This window comes from Vombatus ursinus, unplaced genomic scaffold (assembly GCF_900497805.2).
Source record: "Vombatus ursinus unplaced genomic scaffold, bare-nosed wombat genome assembly UNPS02014768.1, whole genome shotgun sequence".
NCBI lineage: Eukaryota > Metazoa > Chordata > Mammalia > Diprotodontia > Vombatidae > Vombatus > Vombatus ursinus.
Genome location: NW_020954546.1, coordinates 32,882,033 through 32,902,516, shown reverse-complemented (window position 1 = coordinate 32,902,516; position 20,484 = coordinate 32,882,033). Strand labels below are relative to the sequence as shown.

The 20,484-nt window shown below is 41.6% G+C and overlaps 1 protein-coding gene across 3 annotated transcripts in view; it reads right to left on the bottom strand.

Moving 5' to 3' along the window:
• Nucleotides 1–20,484, bottom strand: part of LOC114043375 (AP-2 complex subunit beta) — a 130,837-nt gene that overhangs the window by 13,885 nt on the left and 96,468 nt on the right. For all 3 annotated transcript variants that reach the window (XM_027862476.1, XM_027862475.1, XM_027862477.1), the window contains one exon: nucleotides 1,727–1,811. In XM_027862476.1, the coding sequence (XP_027718277.1) occupies nucleotides 1,727–1,811 (85 nt within the window). The remainder of the gene's footprint in view (nucleotides 1–1,726; nucleotides 1,812–20,484) is intronic.

The following is a 20,484-nucleotide window of genomic DNA, read 5'->3' as shown; positions in this document are numbered from 1 at the left end:
AGTGGATAGAGTGTTGGTCTTAGAGTCAGAAAGATCTGAGTTCAATTCTGGTCTCACACACTTCCTAGATAAGTGACTCCAGGCAAGTCCCTTAATCTCTACTTGCCTCAGTTTCCTCATCTGTAAAATGGGGATAATAACAGCACCTCCCAGGGTTGCTGTGAGGATCAAATGAGTTAATAATTTGAAGTGCTTAGCACAGTGCCTGGCACACAGTAAGTGCTATAGGAATGTTAGCTATTATTATCATTACCAGTGGACTCTAAACTTTTTTGACCACACTTCTATCAGTAAAGAATTTTTGAGTACACACCCCAATAGGTTTATTTTTAATTTCTTTTGAAGTTATGTAGTACTCCTGCACTAATAATTATGTACATTATAAACTTCCACACTCAAGTCTTGTCCTATCCAAAACAAAGAGAGCGGAGGTAAAGCTCTTGTTCACTGCATACTGCCCCGGACCACAGGGCCTGCCCTCTAAGAGGCAACCTGAGTGCAAAGGATAGATGTGCTGAGGGTGGCTAGGTGGGGGAGGCTAGAGGCACCTAAACAGCCCCTGCTGCCGATGTCGGGGTAGTGGTTAGATTCTAACTGCCCTAAAGGACTAACTCCCGGCTCAGAAGGTTAAAGGGAGGGGGCAGGGTGGAGAAGACTAAGTGTGGCTACTGTGGAGACAACGCCCCTGCCTGCGTACCGTGGTGAGGGTAGGCATGAGCTCTCTTTTTGCTCTGTGACTACTTCTTCAAATTCCTCCTGAAAGTCAGGCCTCACTTGGAAGGCCGCTGCTTGCCACCAGGGCTGAAGCCTGGGCTCTGACCCAACCTGATGCCATGCTATGAAGCTGCTTTAATAGCCCAGATCCAGATGAAGCTTACAGAACACAACATCTCTTGGACATGCTCTCCATTCCCACACCCACCGCCCTAGTTCAGGCCCTCATCATCTCTCACCTGGCTGCCTTCTAACCAGCCTCCCTGCTCCAAGTCTCTCCCTCCTGCAATACATCTTCCACTTGGATGCCAAGGAGATTTTTCAAAAGGATGGGTCTGATCACATCACACTGTGCTCAATAAGCTACATCGTCTCTCTCCTCCCTTCACATCTATACCAGCATACTCCAAGTTCTTTAAGAACATGACTCTCCATCTCCCATCTCCATGTCTTTGCACTGGCTGTGCCAATGCCTGCCCTGCTCCCTCACTGTGACCTCTGGGTTTCCCTTGGTTTCTTCAAGACTCTGCCCAAGGCCTCCTCCTGCGGAAGGCCTTCCTGGCTTCCCCAGCTACTAGCGCTCCCTTTGCTCAGACCACCTTCTTTATAGGTCGTCTCCCCTCTGGGCTGTGATCCTTGAGGCTACGGACAGTTTTTGCTTCCTGTTGTATCCCTAGCACAATGCCTGGCACAGAGCAAGGCCTTAATAAATCCCAGCTGACTGGTTGACTCTGGAGTGACATACGGGCCCAATGGGCACAGCGGGCAGCTGCTTGTGTCATCAATCACAGAAAACTGTGGTTTCAGATGAGGATGGGGCTTCTTGGTCAGAGACCACAAAGCACGTAGGGACCACAATCTCTGAGGCCATTTACTAACAGGCACAGCACAGCTGGAAGACAGTCACAAGCCCTGGATTTGCTCTGAAATAACTTGTGGCACTGAAGAAGCTGTCATCTTCACAGGGATGTCGATGGCACAGAAACACTTGGGAGAATGAAGCCGCACTCACCCATTTTTCCATCCTCTACAAAGAGCACATTGAGTGGGATGAGGCAGCTGAAGTAGAAGACGTCAATGTTATTTTTTACAGCCACCTGCCAGGGAAGCAAAAAGGGAGAATCAGGACACCTGATAGAGCCAAGGGGAGGAAAGGAAAGCCTGTGTCTGGAAATGTGTAACCTGGTTTCCTTTCCTCTTCCAGGTGGCACAGGGTTTTTATGCACCATGACACACACAGATACTCGGCGCTCACACACATCCTCCTTCGCCATCTCTAACTTTCCCCAGATAACCAGTATCTCTCCATTTATCCCAGGGTGACTTTCTGTAAGACCCCATTACACCACTGGGAAAAATCCTTACCATCCAGCTTCCTCTTCCTATCAAAAGATTGCCCCATGATGCACTTCTTTCAAAAAATCTAAATTATCAGAGGCAGAGTCAGTGAATAAAAAATGGAAAATGGCCAGGGTCAAAGAAGAGATTATCTTTTCATAGCCTACACCTTTGCCTCTTTTTGTCAAGCTTTCTAGAAATTTGGGTGATTTATTTTTCCACATTCTATATAATTAATAACTCGCTGTTGGTATCAGGAAGTTAATGGATAGCCTAGTCTAGAGAAAAGCATTGATGGGTATCTACTTGAATAGGAGATGCCAGTACAGCTGATTCTAAGAACACAGAGCAGTATGAGAAAAAAAGAGAATTGATCTCAAAGCATTACTTCCCACTTCATTTCCATAAGCAGGGAGGGCAGCAGGGCATCTATGCTCCTGACATTACTAGAACACTCAGACATTGTCAGAGGAAGCTGGAGCCTCCCTTCTTGTTTTCCATCTCTATGATGGTCATTCCCTCCTTTATTCAAAGGCCTCTGTCATCGCTTTTTTTTTCATCCTTTGGAAACGGCTCCATTTCTGGGATTTCAACAAGCATTTATTAAGTGCCTACTATGTGCTAAGGACTGCGAACCCATTTTTTCTGATGACCTCTTGAACCAGGAGTGCTAAATGTTTAATCTTTTCATCACCTGTCTTTTTCCATAAGTTTTTTCTATTTACTCATCTTCCCATCTCTTTCCTAAAGCCCACATCTTCACTCTATGACATTCAACTTGCCTTAACTTCCTAGTTTCTGCTCAAAGAAACTTGTTATAGTTCCCACAGGTAACTAGATTTAAGTCTATTATTTAGACTTTATTTCACTAACCCATATATCTCTTTTTTCTTTCTCACACAAGAATCCATCCAAACACTCCTGCTTCACAATTGCCTCTGCTTTCAACTCTCCTATCACTAAGTTACATGCCCTTACATCAGGAGGTCCTTACATGGATTCCACAGCAGGATACTCAAGCTGCTGTTGTGCGGTGATCTGAAATAGGGCACCACAAGCAAGGACGACAGAGGAAGGACTTAAAAGACAGTGAAACAAAACCTCAGAAGACCTGGCATTAGACAGTGGCTGCTGGAAAACGGCTACTGCAGATCAACTATCCTGGGATACAGCCATCAGAGGGGCACCACACAGCCCCAGAAGCACAGTCACAGCTGAGCACCAGACTCTAGCTAACAAGCATTTAAGGGATTACTAGGTGCCAGGCACTGTGCTAAGTTCTTCGAATGCAAATATAAGCAAATGAAACAAAACTGCAAGACACAATCTTATCCTTTCCCAATGGGAAAAGGGAAAGGACAAAAGATACTTAGATTACTGTTCCCTTTTCTGATTTTCTGCTTCAATGTGCGTCTGGAAAAAAAAAAGGCTATAGGACACAAGAACACAAACTACTGGGGGAAAGGACTCCCTTCTGCAAAAGAAAATAGTCCCTGCCCTCAAGAAGCTTACATTCTCACGAGCGAAGACAAAGCATAAAAGGGAGCTAAAAAGCAGGAGATGGAAAGATGGGATGTGATGGCACAAATGAGAGAGGCGGAAGTGGAGACAAGAGGATGAAAGACAGGTGGCTTTCCAAATCGAGGTTCTGGGAGTAACCTGCCAATGGGCAAAGGGGGCCAGAAGGACCTTCCAGAGTTAGAAGGCGTGCGCCCATGTGTTGGTGGGGGCAGAATGAAAAGGCATCTGAGAAATGGTGGCAAAGTTCAGAGAGTCGGGAACCAAATTTCTACAAGCAGTTAAAAACCAATAAACAGTCTTTTGAGGAAAGATATAAACTGTTTTCAGCTGTGGATCAGAGGAGGGTCAAAAAGCATATATTCAGAGATGTAAATGATCTTAGAGATCATCTGGTCTAAACTTCTGAGGCCCCGAAGAGGCGGATTACCCAAAGTCATAGAAGCAATAAACGACAGGAAGGACTCAAATCCAGGTCTTCCGACTCTAAATGCAGTCTTCTTTTCTGTTGTCCTCGGCCTCTGGATATGTGCAATAGAGCTCTCATTGTCAGAGGAGTATTTTCATAGCTGCTCAGAGATAACAATTCGCGTTATCATCTCTGGATATGAAAGGTCCAGTCTTGTGGGTAGTAAGAGTGCCATTAAGTCTTCCAGGTGACCAAGGGCTGGTTAGTTTAGCTTCTATCATCACATGAGGCTACAAGAGAAACAGTTTAGGCCTCCTTCCTAATTCTCACTGTCTTTCCGCAATTCCCATTCAACAACCTGCAAAGGTACAAGGCACACCACCTCTACGAACAGTTGACCACACGAACAGATGTCGCATTACACAATAGCTGGCAACTTGAAACAAAACTAAAAATAGTGCTTACAAAAAAACGAAACAAATCTGCAAGACACAATCTCATCCTTTCCCAATGGGAAAAGGGAAAGGACAAAAGATACTTAAATTACTGTTTCCTTTTCTGATTTTCTGCTTCAATGTGCGTCTGGGGGAAAAAAAAAAGGCTACAGGACACAGGAACACAAACTACTGAGGGAAAGGACTCCTTATCTGTCAAGAATTTCTGGAGAAAACAGAAAGAAGTTAGGCAGAAAATAGGTTTAGACAAGCATCTTTCACCATATACCATAAGCATCAAATGGATAAGCAACCTAAAGGTTACAAAATATAATAAAACAATTACAGGAAAAAAGGAGGTATCTTTCAAACAATTGTTAGAGTGAGAATTCAAAACCAAACAAGGGATGATGGAAATCACAAAAAATAAAACGGACAAATTCAATTATATAAAATTCAAGTTTTTGCACCAACAAAATCAATGTGACCAGAATAAGAGAAGCTGGTGAGTAGGAAAACAAAAAACAAACAAACAAAAAACCTTATGCATTAAACATCTGACAAGTTTGATACCTAAGATACAGAATTCATATAAATATCTTAAACTAGGAGCTATTTCCCAATACATAAACAATGAAAGGATATTCCACTGAAAACTGCCTATTCATATCCTCTGACCACTTATCAACTGGGGAATGATTTGTATTCTTATAAATTTGACTCAATTCTCTATATATTTTAGAAATGAGGCCTTCTATCAGAGACACGGTAATAAAAATTCTTTCCCAGTTTTCTGTTTCCCTCCTAATCTTGGATGCATTGGCTTTGTGCAAAAATTTTTCAATTTTATGGAATCAAAATTATCCATTTTGCACTTCAAAATGTTCTCTATCTCTTGTTTGGTCATAAATTCTTCCCTTCTCCATAGATCTGAAAAGGTAAACTTTCCTTGCTCTCTTAGTTTGCTTATAGTATCAGCCTTGATATCTAAATCCTGTACCCATTTTGACTTTATCTTGGTATAGGGTGTAAGATGTTGGTCTACGCCCAATTTCTACCATACTATTTTCCAGTTTTCCCAGAAGTTTTTGTTAAATAGTGATTTCTTATCCCAGAAGCTGCAGTCTTTGGATTTATCAAATAGCAGATTAATATATTCATAGACTGTTGTGTCTCAAATACCTAACCTATTCCACTGATCCACCATTCTATCGTTTAGTCAGTACCAAGGAGTTTTAACAATTTCCAAAAGAAGAAATGAAGGGTATAGATAGTGCCCATCTAGATCAGTATTTTTTACATGTGTTGCCTATGTTAATCACCAATTTTATTTATTTATGGTCCACAAAGGATGTGTTCAACACTTCTGCCTTTTTACATTTATTTTTTCTCTGTGCTCCGTTGTTCAGTTGTTTCAGTCGTGTCTGATTTTTCGTAACCACATTTAGGATTTTCTTAAGCAAAGATACTGGAGGGGTTTGCCATTTCCTTCTCCAGCTCACTGTACAGAAGAGGAAACTGAGGCAAACAGGGTTAAGTGACTTGCCCAAGGATCACACAGGTAGTAGATACCTGAGGTCAAATTTGAACTCAGGGGGCAGCTAGGTGGCACGGTGGATACAGCACCGGCCTTGAAGTCAGGAGGACCTGAGTTCAAATCCGGCCTCTGACCAAACACTTGACACGTACTAGCTGTGTGACCCTGGGCAACTCACTTAACCCCAATTGCCCCCCCCCAAAAAAAAAAATTTGAACTCAGGTCTTCCTGACTTGAAGCCTGGCACTCAATCCACTGCAGCACCTACCTGCTCTTCTCTGTTGCTCTAGCACATTTTTTTGTAAAGGTATCATGGCGGGGTATATCCCATTCCTATTCAGAAGATAAAACTTTTTATGTCCAATTTTTCCAACATTTCGTTCAGCTCTCTGGTTCTCTTTTTGTTTAACTTTATGTTAAATATATCTAGCTCTGTGTCTTTTTGCAATGTGGTTAGTTTTTATGAATTTAGAAGTTAGGCTATTTGGTACATATGTGTTTAATAGTGAAAGAATTTTTATTACCATTGTGTTGAATAGTGATACTATTTCACTGTGCCTGGCAAATTGAATCCTAAGGACAACTATTTATTCCTGCCCTGTCAGAAATCATGATTATACCTTTCTAGTTTCTTATAAATTCCTGACACAAAATTCCTTGAATTTTGATCAAACTGCTCATTTTAATTCTATTAATTCATTTAATTTAAAGGTATGTTTTTTATATACAATGGATGGTTTTTTTTTTCTTTTTAGAGCTCCTGATGCTTTTTGTTTTTATAACACAGTCATTTCCAGATACATTCCTTCACCAATACAGACCCACTGGGCTTTCCTTATATCAAAGAATAACAATGAAACATTCCCTCTTTCTCCAGCAAAATAAAGGAGCTGTATCTCCTTGCCCCGGAGGAGTTGGAGTGGGTAGAAGAGGGAGGCCTCCTGCCAACACTGGTCATTAAGATGCCTTGGGCTCTGTTTCGGCACTCTTTTCTAAATTCCTCTAGTTCTATTTCCCTAAGTTTTACTTACTTATCTCGTTCTTCTGCCATTCTCTTTCACTGGATTTGTGTTTTCTTCCACTTCATTCATTCTTTTGTATCGATTTCCTCTTTCCTCTTCTAAGACCCTGTTTGATTAAGTTGTGCTCATATCAAATCTATCCTCAGCTTCCCTCCCATTATCTGCCCTAGGGCAAGATTCTTGAGTTTACTTAAATTATCATGTGGTTAAAGGATATGAACAAGCACTTTCAAAAGAACTACAATTATCAACAACTATGAAACATGCTCCAAATCACTAATAGTAAGAAACTGCAAACCAAAACATATCTGAAATATCTCCTCACATCCTTCTAACTAGCAAAAATAATAAGACTACAAGAACTTCAAGATTTGCATGAAGTCATGCAAAGCAAAATAAGCAGAACAAGGAAAACAATATATAGGATACTTAATTAATCATAATGACCAAACTCAGTCCCAGAAAAATGCTGATGAAATATATGTATGCATGTATGTATATATGTATACGTTCTCTCAGAACTCAAAGGCACCAAGAAGAGCCCCATTTATATCAAGATATTTTAGCAACACTTTCTGTGGGAGCATAAAAACTGGAAACAAAGTCAGTACCCATCATTTGGAAAATGGATGAACAAATTATGATTTGTGAATGGAATGGAATATTATTACATCACAGAAAATTATGACTACAAGAACTTCAAGATCTGTGTGAAGTCATGCAGAGTAAAATAAGCAGAACAAGGAAAACAATATATAGGATACTTAATTAATCATAATGACCAAACTCAGTCCCAGAAAAATGCTGATGAAATACATGGTACTCGTCTCAAAAGAGGAGATAAAAACTATGAGTGAGGAGTGTGGTGTAAATGTCAGATGTGGGCATTTTGGGGGGGGGGGGCTGGTTTTTACTTTTTTTGGAGGGGGTGCAAGAGGTAGGATAAAATGGAAATGATTAAGGTGTAAAAAAGCAACAATAAAACTTTTAAGAGAAATATAAACTATCAACTACCTTATGAAAAATATTCTAAATGACAACAAAGAGAAATGCAAAATAAAATCTGAGGTTCCTCCTTGTATCCCCTGAATTAACAAGTCTGAGTCAAAAAGCATTTATTAGTGGCTTGCTTTATGCTAGGCACTACACTAAGCTCTAGGGATACAAAGAAAAGCAAAAAAACAAACAACAACAACAAAAACCGAGAAAAAAAAATCCCTGTCCTCAAAGAGCTCACAGTCTAAGGCGGGACAACTTGTAAACAACTATGTATGTACAAGATATGTCCAGAGTAGATGGAAGGTAATCTCGGGGAAGGTACTGACAACAGGGGGAACCAGAAAAGGTCTCCTGCAAAGGGTACAATTCCACTTTGGTCTTGAAGGAAGCTGGGGGAACTGAGAGGTGGAACTGGGACAGCATGAGGGGACAAGAAGTGAAAAAGCACTGAGCCGGGATTCAGGAAATGCAAGATAATGGTGGAAAGGTTATAGAAAGACAAGTACACTAATAGCTGATAGAGTTACGAATTGGCACAACTATCCTAGAAAATGACGTGGAATTATTTGGAATAAGGAAAAGGGCCTCAACTGTTCATCCTCTTGACCCATAAGTTTCCACAACTGAGCATGCAACCCCAAAAAGTCAGACAGTAAGGCCCAATTCGAAAATTTGTGGTAGCCAAAAATTAGAAACAAAGTCAGTACCCACTAACTGGGGAATGGTCAAAAATTTTTGCAAATTAACATAATAAAATATTTACTGTTAGACCTTAAGAAATAACCAATGAGAAATTTAGAGAGAATATATGTATATGAACTAAGTCAGAGTGAAGAAAAGAGAAGCAAAAGACTAATCTATACAATGATATAATTGCAAACACGATGATATGTGAGTTCAAACTGAGCACAAATACTCTGGGTAGACAGGAAGAGATCACGGGCTGAAAGTTAGTGCACTGGCTTGGTTTTGTTGGACTGCTTTTCTTCATCTCTATGTGGTGAGGAAACTACATACAGTGAAGCAAACAGAAACAAAAGGCACCAATAAAACAAAACAATATATAGAACCAATAGTGTAAACTGCCCTTCTGAATGTTAGCTTCTCAACTCTATCCTTGGTAGCTGCTTCACAAATACTTACTGACTTACTGAACAAAATGTCTTTTGCTCTTGGCTATGCTGACTGACGTGACTAATCCAACCAGGAAGCCAAAGAAGGACGCTGGGCAGACGGCCCTCGAGTAAGGAACAAGGACAGGGCTTTGCACGTTACAATCCAGGGAATACTAGAAATCTCCAAGTTTATGTCAACTGGCAAAGAAAATGAAAAAAGCATTGGGGGAAGTCGCTTACAGCAATTACTGAGTGTATATGCCTGAGACAGTGAGAAAAGAGGCCTGTTACTCCCAGCAAATACCCTGCCCTTCAATCAGTTCAATATTGATTCCCTTGGCTTTACAAAAGCAGAGTCTCAAGCTCTTCTTTGCTGAAACTCACTGTATTAACTGGCACTGAAGGAAAAAAAAAAGCTGTGATCACATTGTCTGGGGAAATAGTTTTCAAAGGTCTTCTCACAGAAGACTGAGAATCAAATGAGAATTACATAAAGTGCTCTGCAAACCTTAAAACATAATGTAAATGCCAGTTGTTACTGTCTATTAAAACGAAGGCAATACAAGGATGCACGAGGTTTCATTAGATAAATGCTTTGTGGGTTCCTAAGTCTTGAAACAAGTTTGTGCTTGGGCCAAATGGGCAGACAGATCTTTGTCCTATGTTATTCCTGGATCCTCCGCACTCCCACTATTCGAGGTCTTCATGCTTAAGACTCTTTGTTTCTTGAGTCTCATTCCCTACGTCTCAAGGAGCTTTCTAGGCTGGTGATTAAGCCTTGGGGTTACTCCTCCCTTCATTTCAGAGACTCAACATTCCCCTGTTCCTTCAGTGCATCTACAACCACTCGCCCTTACTGGCTCCTAGTCCTCCTTCCTGGTCTTTTAGTATGGACATTCTCAACAGTCCTCTTCTCTCTTTAGACACTCTCCACTGGCGATCTCACCCATTCTACTACATCAACTACCAACTCTAACACAGATCTCCAGCCCTAACCTCTTTCCTTTACTAACTCTAGCTCCATGTTTCTGATTGCCTTCAGGACATGAGTGAGAGACTGGCAACCTTGAGCTTATTTTTGATTCTTCCTTCTCCCTCCCATTTTGGATCCAATCAATTACCAAATTCTTTCAACTCCACTCCTGTAACATTCTTGCTCTTTGCACTCGTCCCTTCCTCTCCGTCCCGACTGCCACTATTCTTAGTAAAGGTCCTCATCATCACCCACTCGGGATGACTGCAAACCCCCTGCCCCTCCACTCGCCCCCAGTGCCTCCTATGCAACATTCAAATTCTTCTGGCTGGCATTCGAGGCCCTCCACAATCTGCTGCCACTTCATTATTATTGTAAGTCACTCTTCTCAGCTCCAGGCATTCTCTCTGGCTGCCCCCCAGGCCTAGAATGCTCTCACTCCTCTCATTTCTGCCTCCCTGACTTCCGTCAAGTTCCAACTCAAATCCCCTCTTCTACAGGAAATCTTTCCAAATCCCTCTTAATTCTAGTCCCTTCCCTCTTTTAATTACTTCCTATTTATTCTGTATATAACTTTTGATGCATATTTATTTATTTATTTACCATCTGCCCCATTAGACTGTGAGGTCCTTTGAGGTCAGGACCTGTCTTTTGACTCTTTTTGCATCCCCAGTACCTGCAGTGTGTGGCATGTAGTGGGTACTTAATAAATGTTTATTGACTATTTTCCAATAATCAAGCACTTGAGGTTGTTTCCTCTTCTACTTTCCTTCACAGGAAGGAAGAAAAAAGGGTGTGAGGGAGGAAGACAGGAAGAAAAAGAAAAAAGGAAAGAAGAAAGAAGAGAGGAAAAGAGAAATGGAAGGAGGGAGGATCTTTTATCACATAAGTGCAGACAACAAAGCATACTAGTCACATCCAGACGTGCATATTATTAAACTATCGTCAGTAATGAAGTGAAAGTGTTCCTTCTTTATCAGTGTTCCAGAATTAAGGTGGATCATTGCATTGATCAGAGTTCTCAAGTCCTTTAGAATTGTTCATTTTTACAGTACTGATGTCATAGCATCAAAGTGTTCACTCTTCTTTCTCCTCAATTTTTTTGGCATAAGAGGATTCCATTTCATTCATATCCCCCGGTTTATTCAGTCATTTCCCACAAATAATGAGCATCCCCTTTGTTTCCAGTCCTTTTTGTGCCATCCCAAAAATCTTTTATGAACATTTTTGTAAATATGGATGCTTTTCCTCTTTATTTGAGGCATAAAGCCTAGCAGTGGGGTAGCTGGGTCAGAGGATACTTTTAGCAACTTTTTGTGCATAATTGCAAATTGCTTTTCAGAATGGGTTGGACCAGTCATTCACAGCTCCACTAACAATGCCAACCTACTTTTCTAGACTTCTCATATTACTACCTTCCAGACAAACTGTTCTACTCCCATCACACCAAATGCACAATTACCCTCACACATCCATGCCTTTGTTTCACCCTTTCCCTAGAATACTATCCCTCCCCTCTGTACCTATTAATTTTTAACCATTTTAAAACTTAAATTTCATTTCTTATACAAAATCTTCCCTGATCCCCTAGTTGGTAACAATTTGCTTTTTCAAGCTTCTCATTGCACTGTTCTGCAATTCTCTAATGCATTTATTTTACGATGTATTATATTGTGGTTATTTGTCATTATGTCTAAACCCCCTATTAGATTAAAAACTACAGATCAAGTGTGAATTATCTGAAGTTTGTATCTCCTCTAATACCTAGTGCAGAGCTCTGTAGACAATATAAAATGTTTACTGAATTAAATCAATCCCAGTAAGCTAACAATATTTAATTTCCAAGCAAAGACATGAAATCATTGGTTCTTCTATACTTGCCAAGGTTTGTGAACATGGTTGAGAAAGAAACAAGACACAAGAATCAGACTTTGACCACCAATCCACCAAAGGGAAAGGAAAAGGGCCCCCCCTCCCGCCAGTCAGTGGGCTACTCAACAGAATGGACATCTTGTTGCACAGCATAAAACCACACACATTTGGTGAAAAGTGCCTTCAATATCAATTTGTGGAGAGGATAGCATGCTATGTGCTACACAACCCTATAAGGCCATGGTCTAAATCTCTATGTAGCACGGGTCTACAACCCGTCTAGAGGTCTACAGACCTCTTGGGGACGTCATGAAAGGTAATAAGTAAATATGATTATAAAGCACCTTGCAACTAGAAGAGCTTGCTACACATGCTTAATAATAACGATTTTTTAAACATTACTTGCAGTAGCTGTTCAGCAAAGAGCAGCCTGTCAACCTGGTTCTGTAACTGGCAATTACTTCCATTCTCTAGGATGGGAGGCCTGAAACGTCGGCAGCCTCTTTATCATGGCACAGTAGGAGATGAACAGGCTAAATTAACATGCAAACCTTATTCCAATGCACTCAAGAGTACTATAAAAAGGAACGTGATGAACTCAGTCTGAACTCTGGTGAGCCATGCCGAAGGAGCAGCTCTCACTGCAGGTAACTAAGAGGAGCAATGGTCAGTGATGGAACCCTTTTCTCTGCTAATTATGGTTACATTCTATTTTTATATGTGTTTTGTCACCCATGGTCCCTTCTTAGTTTCCAGGGAAAATGGCCTTCCCTAATTAATTTTTGGTAAAAGTAGTTACAAGCTGATCCAAACCAGGAGTGGACACCAATACTGGCTAGCCTTCAATCTCAGAGACAAGATGAGCTGAATGTAATTTTAAACACCACAGAGTCTCATCAACTGACCCCAGGGCTGGCTGAGTGGCAGGGCTTTGGTCAGAACCAACGCCAACTGTGTGATGGATGACAGCTGAGAAAAATAACACCTTCCTTTGGATGCCACAATTAAAACACTGTCTAGTTCAATTTTCACTCAATGCCATGAAATGATCCACTTCCTACTTGTTCTGCATGCTCTTCCTGACCAAACCTATTTGTCCCAAAAGTTCTCTGTCCCCTCTCCAAGTGGACCTGAATTGTCCACGAGCAAAACTAGGGAAAGCTCCATCCAAAACAATCCAAACCCTGTGAGTGCTGCTGGAAAACACAAACAGATAAAAAGGCAGTAGATATACTTCAAGTCAACTAGACTAAATGTAAACAGGTAATTAAATTTAATTCAAATGTAACTATAAAATTCATCTCATCTCCATGATGCTTCCCAGGCTAGACTTTCACATCCTTCTTGTATAGAGAGAGCACATCCTCTCTCCAAGTCTGAAACAACAATGGATCCTGGGTGAAAAAGGCATAATTGCCTACTACCAGGGAAGTCAGGCCAGGGCTCTGCTCAGAAGAATTGGGGAGAGTCAGATGCTCCATCTGGAAAAATCTGACAACCCCCATCTACCCTTAACAAAAGCAACAGCTCTATATCACCAAGCAAATTTCTCCTCTTGAGCAACTGTGGGCATGCCCGTGCACATCTGAAGCTTTTGTATTATAACTGCTCTGAGACATCGCCAATCAAGTGTCCCCCTACCTGAACCATAAGCCTTCAGTTTGCAAGTCCACAGAGGCAGCTTTAAAAAGGCAGAATAAGCATGGTGGCCATTATCTCTCAACATTTTCTTTCCTAGTTCCCTAGTTCCAGCCTCAGGCTTTGTTGAAGTTTTTATGTGACTCAGACCATGACTGGAGGCATGAACAAACATTTAAGCACTGAACAGGGACGGTTCAAAGCACTGGGAAAATACAGAGAAAGGGGAGGCAGTCCTTGCAAGGAGCTTAGATTCTAATGGGAGAGATAATGCATAGAAGGCAGTGGGAGCCAGGGAGGGGAAGTCACAAGGATAGTGAGCTGGCAGCTGATTGGCATGCCCTCTGTAGAAGCAATGGTCATGATGATTTGACTCCTACGTGTCCACAACCAGAAGAATAAAGGTGATGGGTAAGGACAGAGGGTAGATGTGTCCCAAGGCAAATGGCAAGTGGGAGCAAGGGCAGCTAGATTCTCAAGATGAGAATCATTTCAATTATTTCTGCAATGCTTCAGAAAAATAATGTCTCCTCCTCCCAGGTTAATGGGAGAAAGGGAGAATTTGGTGAAGAATGTGAAACTGTTGTGACTGGTCCACTGTATGCTAATACAGTAGCTGTTGTGGAAGGAATAAGTTGCCACTGACCAAAGTGAGGGTGATACTCCCCTCTCAAGTGCCTTTTGCCAGTTTCAGCTGTAGACAACACTGTTTGCTAAGGGATCACCCCCAGATTTAAAAAGTACAGAAATTCAGTTTCTTATGAAATCCTTTCCTGTTCTTTGTGTCTTGAAATGTTTATGTTTGTTGATGGTTAAGTTCACAATAAGAAAGAAAAAAAAATTTTTAATGAAGGACTGTTACAAGGAAGGATTAGACTTAATTGGATCTATAAATCACAATTAGCTCAATTACACTCAACAGTTTATTCTGGAGAGAACAAAGAAAAAAGTTTCTGCCCTCAAGGAGCTTATATTCTGGGAGGTGGGAGTTTTGAGAGAAAAAAGGAACCTCAGTTTTCTCATTCAAGCAAAAAATGAGGTACTCAACTGGGAGAGAGGCAGGAGGTAGAGGAGACTTGAGGAAGGAAGAGAAAGTTTGGAAAATCTTGTGTGCGGAATTAAATTAGGAATCAATTACTGAAAAATAAAAGATTGCCTTCCTGCATAGAGGACCCACTTGAAGTTAGATAACAGAAATTTATAATGCCAGCACAACTTCATGACTTTTCTCCACCTCTCTTCAACATCATCTGAGTACGAATGGTGGAAGTAACCCAAAGATGAGGTTTGACCAAGAATGAGCAGCATCAGAAGGACAAAAGGAGATGCGAGTAAAAGCAGGTATACAATTCAATTGGTTAACTAAAGGATAAAGATTCAAAGATAAGGAAGTGAAATCAGAATAGCTGTAATAGCCTGAGAAAGGCCTGAGGGGTAAAGGGATGGAGATCTCTATGAAGCAAAAGAATAAGTTTAGGAGGAATGAGGCACAAGGAGAGAAGGAATAACTGGAGTCCATGATCAGAAAGAAGGACAGAGTGTGTAATTAGAGAAGCAGAGCACCTGTGGGTAATGGTGAAAACCAGTGTGTAATTATCCTTATACGTGATGGAAACAGAGTGAAGGAGCATAGTACCTAGCACATAGTAGGTTTTTAATAGATGTTTACTGATTGACTGAATGGGTCATGGAATTTAAGGAGACTGAGGAATGGAGAAGTTAAGGAGTTTGAGAGCTAGTGCAAAGAGTTGGGGAAAAGAGGAAGATACTGGAAAAAGAAGGGAGAATGACCTGAGGACCAGTATATAAGAGCTCCAATCATCAGGACTGGGTGTAAAGCTGACGCCATGAACTTTAGAGCAGATGTTACTGAGTAAGTGGTTAAGGAAGGGTCCAGAAGCAGCAGGGGAAGTGAGGAGTATTTTGATTTCCCCTTTAAGACCAGTGTGTTGAGGGGTGTGGGGGAAGGTACAGCCCACAGCGGAGAGGAGGACCAGTGGGATAGGACAGGCAGGGCTCAGTGAAGGCTAATAGATGGAAGAAATGTGAGAGAAAGAAGTCCAGGACAAAGAGAAATTCATTCAGAGAGATTCTCTTTCCTGGGGAGACTTTCTAGCAGATATCTACATTCTACTGTAAATGTAAATATCTCAGTAATGAGAGCAGATGAACTTCCACTCCAAAATAGGACTGACCTGTAGACTGTTATATGACCCTCTGAACATCTTCAGGTTGGAAATAAATCTATGCAAGTCTATGTAAAGTCTCATCCATGTGTCTGCACAATGACAACAGTCTCCTTTTCTCCTCAATCAAGTAATACAACACCTCACACTGGCAGAAGCCCTGGGAGAGCTGTGAAGGCTGGCTTAGGCGCCTTTGACCCACAACCTACCTGGGGTAGCTGTTCATCTCCACCAGGATGGAAGGGGCAGGTTCTTCACTCACTAAGTGGGATGAGATAACCGACAGGAGCAGAAACGGCATGACAAGCCTGGTCCCTGAGCATGGGGCAGCAGAGTTTAGACAAAGGTCCTCATCTCCCCCCAAAAGTCTTTTCATTTATGCTGTAGTCAATATCAATACAAACATGGAGTTCCAATTGGACTTCCACATGGCCACAAAGTAAGTTTCTCCACACAAAATTTTTTTTTTAAATCATTAAGCTGCAGCGATTCTCTTAAATTGTCTTCCCATGAATTTGGATTCGAAACAAAAGAGAACAGAAATAATAAACAGAATAGAGGATTATAGGATCAGATTGTGAACAGGAAAGGCCCTCAGAGATCATATAGTCCAATCCCAACATTGTGCAGAAGAGGTAACTAAGGCCCAGAAAAGTTATATAAGTCAGTCAGTTAATAAAAGTTTAATAAGAGCCTACTATACTCCAAGCATTGTGCTAAGCAGTGAGGATACAAAGAAAAGAAACAGAAAGGCCCTGCCCTCAAGGAGTTCACAGTCTAACGATAGAAACAATCTGCAAACAAGGTATGTGCAGGATAAATCAGAAATAATCAACAGAAACAAAGGACTAGAATGAAGGGGGAATAAGAAAGGATTCTTGTAGATGGTAAGATTTTAGTTGGGGCTTGAAGAAAGCCTAGAAATCCAAGAAGCAGGGATGAGAAGGGAGAGAGAGGTTAAGACACAGCAGATAACCAGCGAAAACGCCGAGGGCTGGGAGATGGAGTGTCTTGTTGGAGGAATAGCAAAAAGGCCAGTGTCACTGGATTACAGTGTAAGCAGAAGGAATAAGGAATAAGAAGACTAGAAAGATAGAATGGGGACAGGTTATGAAGGGCACAGAATGCCAGATGATTTTGTATTCAATCCTGGAGGAGGTAGGCAGAGTAGGTCGGGGGTGGGGGGGTGGGGGGGTGGTCAGACCTACACATCAGAAAAATCGTTCAGACAGCTGAGTGAAGGATGGCCTGGCACGGGGAGAGATTTGTGGCAGGCAGACCACCAAGAAGGCTAGATCGCTGTCGACCAGGTCTGAGTTGATGAAGGGCTATGCTAGCACAGAGGCAATTTCAGAGCAGGGCAAATATGTAACAGATGTTACAAAAGGAAAACTGACAGCCCCTGCAACAGACTGGAAACATGGGGATGAGAGACAGTGAATTGTTGAGGATAACAACTTAGACTGCAAGCCTGGGTGACTGGGAGGCTGGTGGGTATTCTTGAAAGTAGTAAGAAAGTTTGGTAGAAGGAAGGACTTTCGAGGTAGGGAAGCAGGACATAATGACTTCAGTTTTGGACAGGCTGAATTTAAGATGTCTACGGGATATCCAGTTTGAGATGGTCAACAGGCAGTTGCAGATGAGAGACTGGAGGTCAGCAGAAAGGTTAGAGCTGGATGAGTAGTTTTGATAATCATCAGTAGAGAGATGATAATTAAATCCATGGGAGCTGATGAAATCACCAAGTGCAACAATCAAGAGGGAAAAGAAAAGAAAGACCATGATAGAGGCCCATGGGACACAGGGAGTGACCTGGCAGGCATGACCCAGAAGATCCAGCAAAGGAGACTGAGAAGGAACAATCAGATAATAGGTAGGAGAACCAGGTGAGTACCACAAAAACTTAGAGACAGAGAGTAACAAGGAAAGGAGGGTAATTAGCAATGTCAAAGGCTGAGGACTGAGAAAAGGCCACTAAATTTGGCCAGATGATCAAGCGATCGCTATTATCTTTGTAGAAGCAATTTTGGTTGAATGATGAGGTCAGAAGCCAGCGTGCAGAGTTAAGAAGACAGTGAGAACAAAGGCAGCGAAGGAGGTTAGCCACCAAATGGAGGACAGCTATGGTGCCACGGCCAGCAGGAACGAATGGCTAGCAAGAGCTGGACTGGAGACCAAATCCTAACTGGGAATCCCGTATTCTTTTGACTGCACGACATGCCTTTTTTTTTTTTTGTTGGTCTGCTGAGTGATTTTCATTAGCTTTACCCTGAATTTTTTTGCCCCCTTAGCACATGGGACAATACCTATTTTCATGGTTGATTCACACATATGGACACAATAATGACAATGATATTTTTCCAAAGTGTGCACTGGCTTCACAAAAGTAATGGCCAACCACCACAAAAAGAATTTATACACAAACTTTGAAAACAAGGCATATTTTCACTTCTTATCCCATTATATCAACACATGAAATTATGAGGATGCGAAAGAATACGTCATGTAATTTTTCAGAGAGACCATAATCACATGCATATAAACCTAAACCAGTGGTTTTTACCTTCAACCTAGAATATATTTGGGCTTTATAAAGAGACTGTCAAAAATGCCCCAGATACATCAAAATATTCATAGTATATTTTTCATGGTAGCAAAAACCTAGAAATAAAATAATGCCAATCAACTGAAGAATGGTTGAGTCTAATATAACATTAATGGGCCCTAAGAAAAGATGAACAAGGGAATCCAGAGAAACATGGAAAAACTGGTATGAGTCGATGCAAAGTAGAATAAGCCTAATGCACACACAATCCTCACTTATGAAGTAAATGAAAAGGATACTCAAAGGAAGCTAAATGTCGAGTAACTGTCATTAACCACCTTGATCCTAAAGAACCTAAGAGAATCCATCTCTCCTCCTCCTCCTCTCTTGTTAGAGGTGAAAGACTGCTTACAAAGTATTGCATGAGCAGTCAGTTTCAGACACTGGTTTTATTCAGCTGCATAGATGATGCACATTTTCCTGAAGAGATTAAGGTTTATGCTGTGATACACAAGTATCTGGAGAAAAAAACCAGCGTTGCCAGGGTGGCTGTAACAGGCCATCTGGTACGAAGGCAAACTCTTAGAAGGCAGTCGTCTTCCCTGTAGAACAACAAAGACTTTCAACTTTTTTTCATCTTTTTTTTTTTTACTGGGGGGGAGGGGGGCAATCGGGATTAGATGACTTGCCCAGAGTAACACAGCTAATAAGTGTCTAAGGCAGGATTTGAACTCAGACCCTCTTGATTCCAGGGCCAGTGCTTTTCCCAATGAGCCACCTAGCTGCCCCTTTTTTCATCTTCCATTATATACCAATTGTTAATGGATCTGCCAGGAGCACTTGGTGCCATCCCGACCTAAGCACTGCTTGGGTTATAGGTTTGGTTTGTCTGTCTATCGTGGGAGTGTATGTTTGGTTCCCAGAAGCAGGCCCTACCACTACAGCCATTGAGGATCTATTTAGACAGCTCTGCACAGGACCAGGCAAGTCAAGCAGGTAACTTTGAGCTGCTGAACTTATCAGGCCTACAATACAAACTCAACAGGTCTGGTGAAGCAAGCAGTTTGGCATCTGCTGCCAAAAAGATCTTCTGCTGGGAAACATTTAATCATTCTTCTGGTACAAATGTCTCAGCTGTAAGCCTTCTGAGTGAGAATGGACATATGCAAGACACGAAATATCAGAGACTGTGACCATCTGCAACTCTGACACTCTCATAGGCTAAGATAGTAGCGTAGGAGTTGCAGGGGACAGAAATTTTAATGAAGGCCCTCTGTTCACAGGCTCCTTTATTAAGCCGGCATGGCACTCTTCCCACACTGACATGGACTCAAGACAAGTCTCAACGGGATGGGAGGACAATAACCTCTGTAGTTATTTCAGGGCAACCTGTTCTTTCTTGAAAAGACAGAACCAATTAAAACATGCCGTCAACCCAAGCTGCAGGAGATAAGTCAAAGAAATGACATTCAGATTTAAGAAGGCATTAGAACCACTTCTTCCCTCTTGTAAGTATTTCATTGATGCCTTTTGTTTTTGCATCTTATGCATTTTTCTGAATCCTTTCCTCTCCCTCTCCTCTATACAGAGCCTTTTCTTCTAACAGAGACTTTAAAGACTTTAAAGAAAATCAGTTCAGCAAAACCATCAGTTTTGACAGGACATGCACCATCCCATACCCACAGTCCTCACTTCCACCATGAAGGGAAGAAGGTCCATTTTCTTAACTCTTTTCCAGGACCAAGCTTGGTTATTATAACGACAAAATATTCAGTCTCATTTTATGGTTCTTTTAAGATCTTAAATGTTCACTGTTATAGGAGATCAGCTCCTCAGTGGTTACTAAATACTGGTTTTCAAGAAAAGCAAAAAGCAATTAAGAAATCCTGAACACTCTGCCCGCAGGCCTCTCACCAAAGCTGCCAGTGCAAGGTGCTTACTTGGCAATGAGGCACTCTAATGCTCTCTCTTCCATGGCTTCCTGGACACAGAGAACACCCAAAGTCCACAGGAATCTGCACAAAGACAACACAGCCTAGAAGCTGGCACTGGCAGTTCACCGACCCAGGGCTCCCAAATCACACTGTCCTTCAAAGCCAATGATCTCCTGTAAGGAGACAGAAGCTTCTGCAGGTGGCAAGACTGACAATGTACATGTAAGAAATATTTCTTAGTTGATCAAAT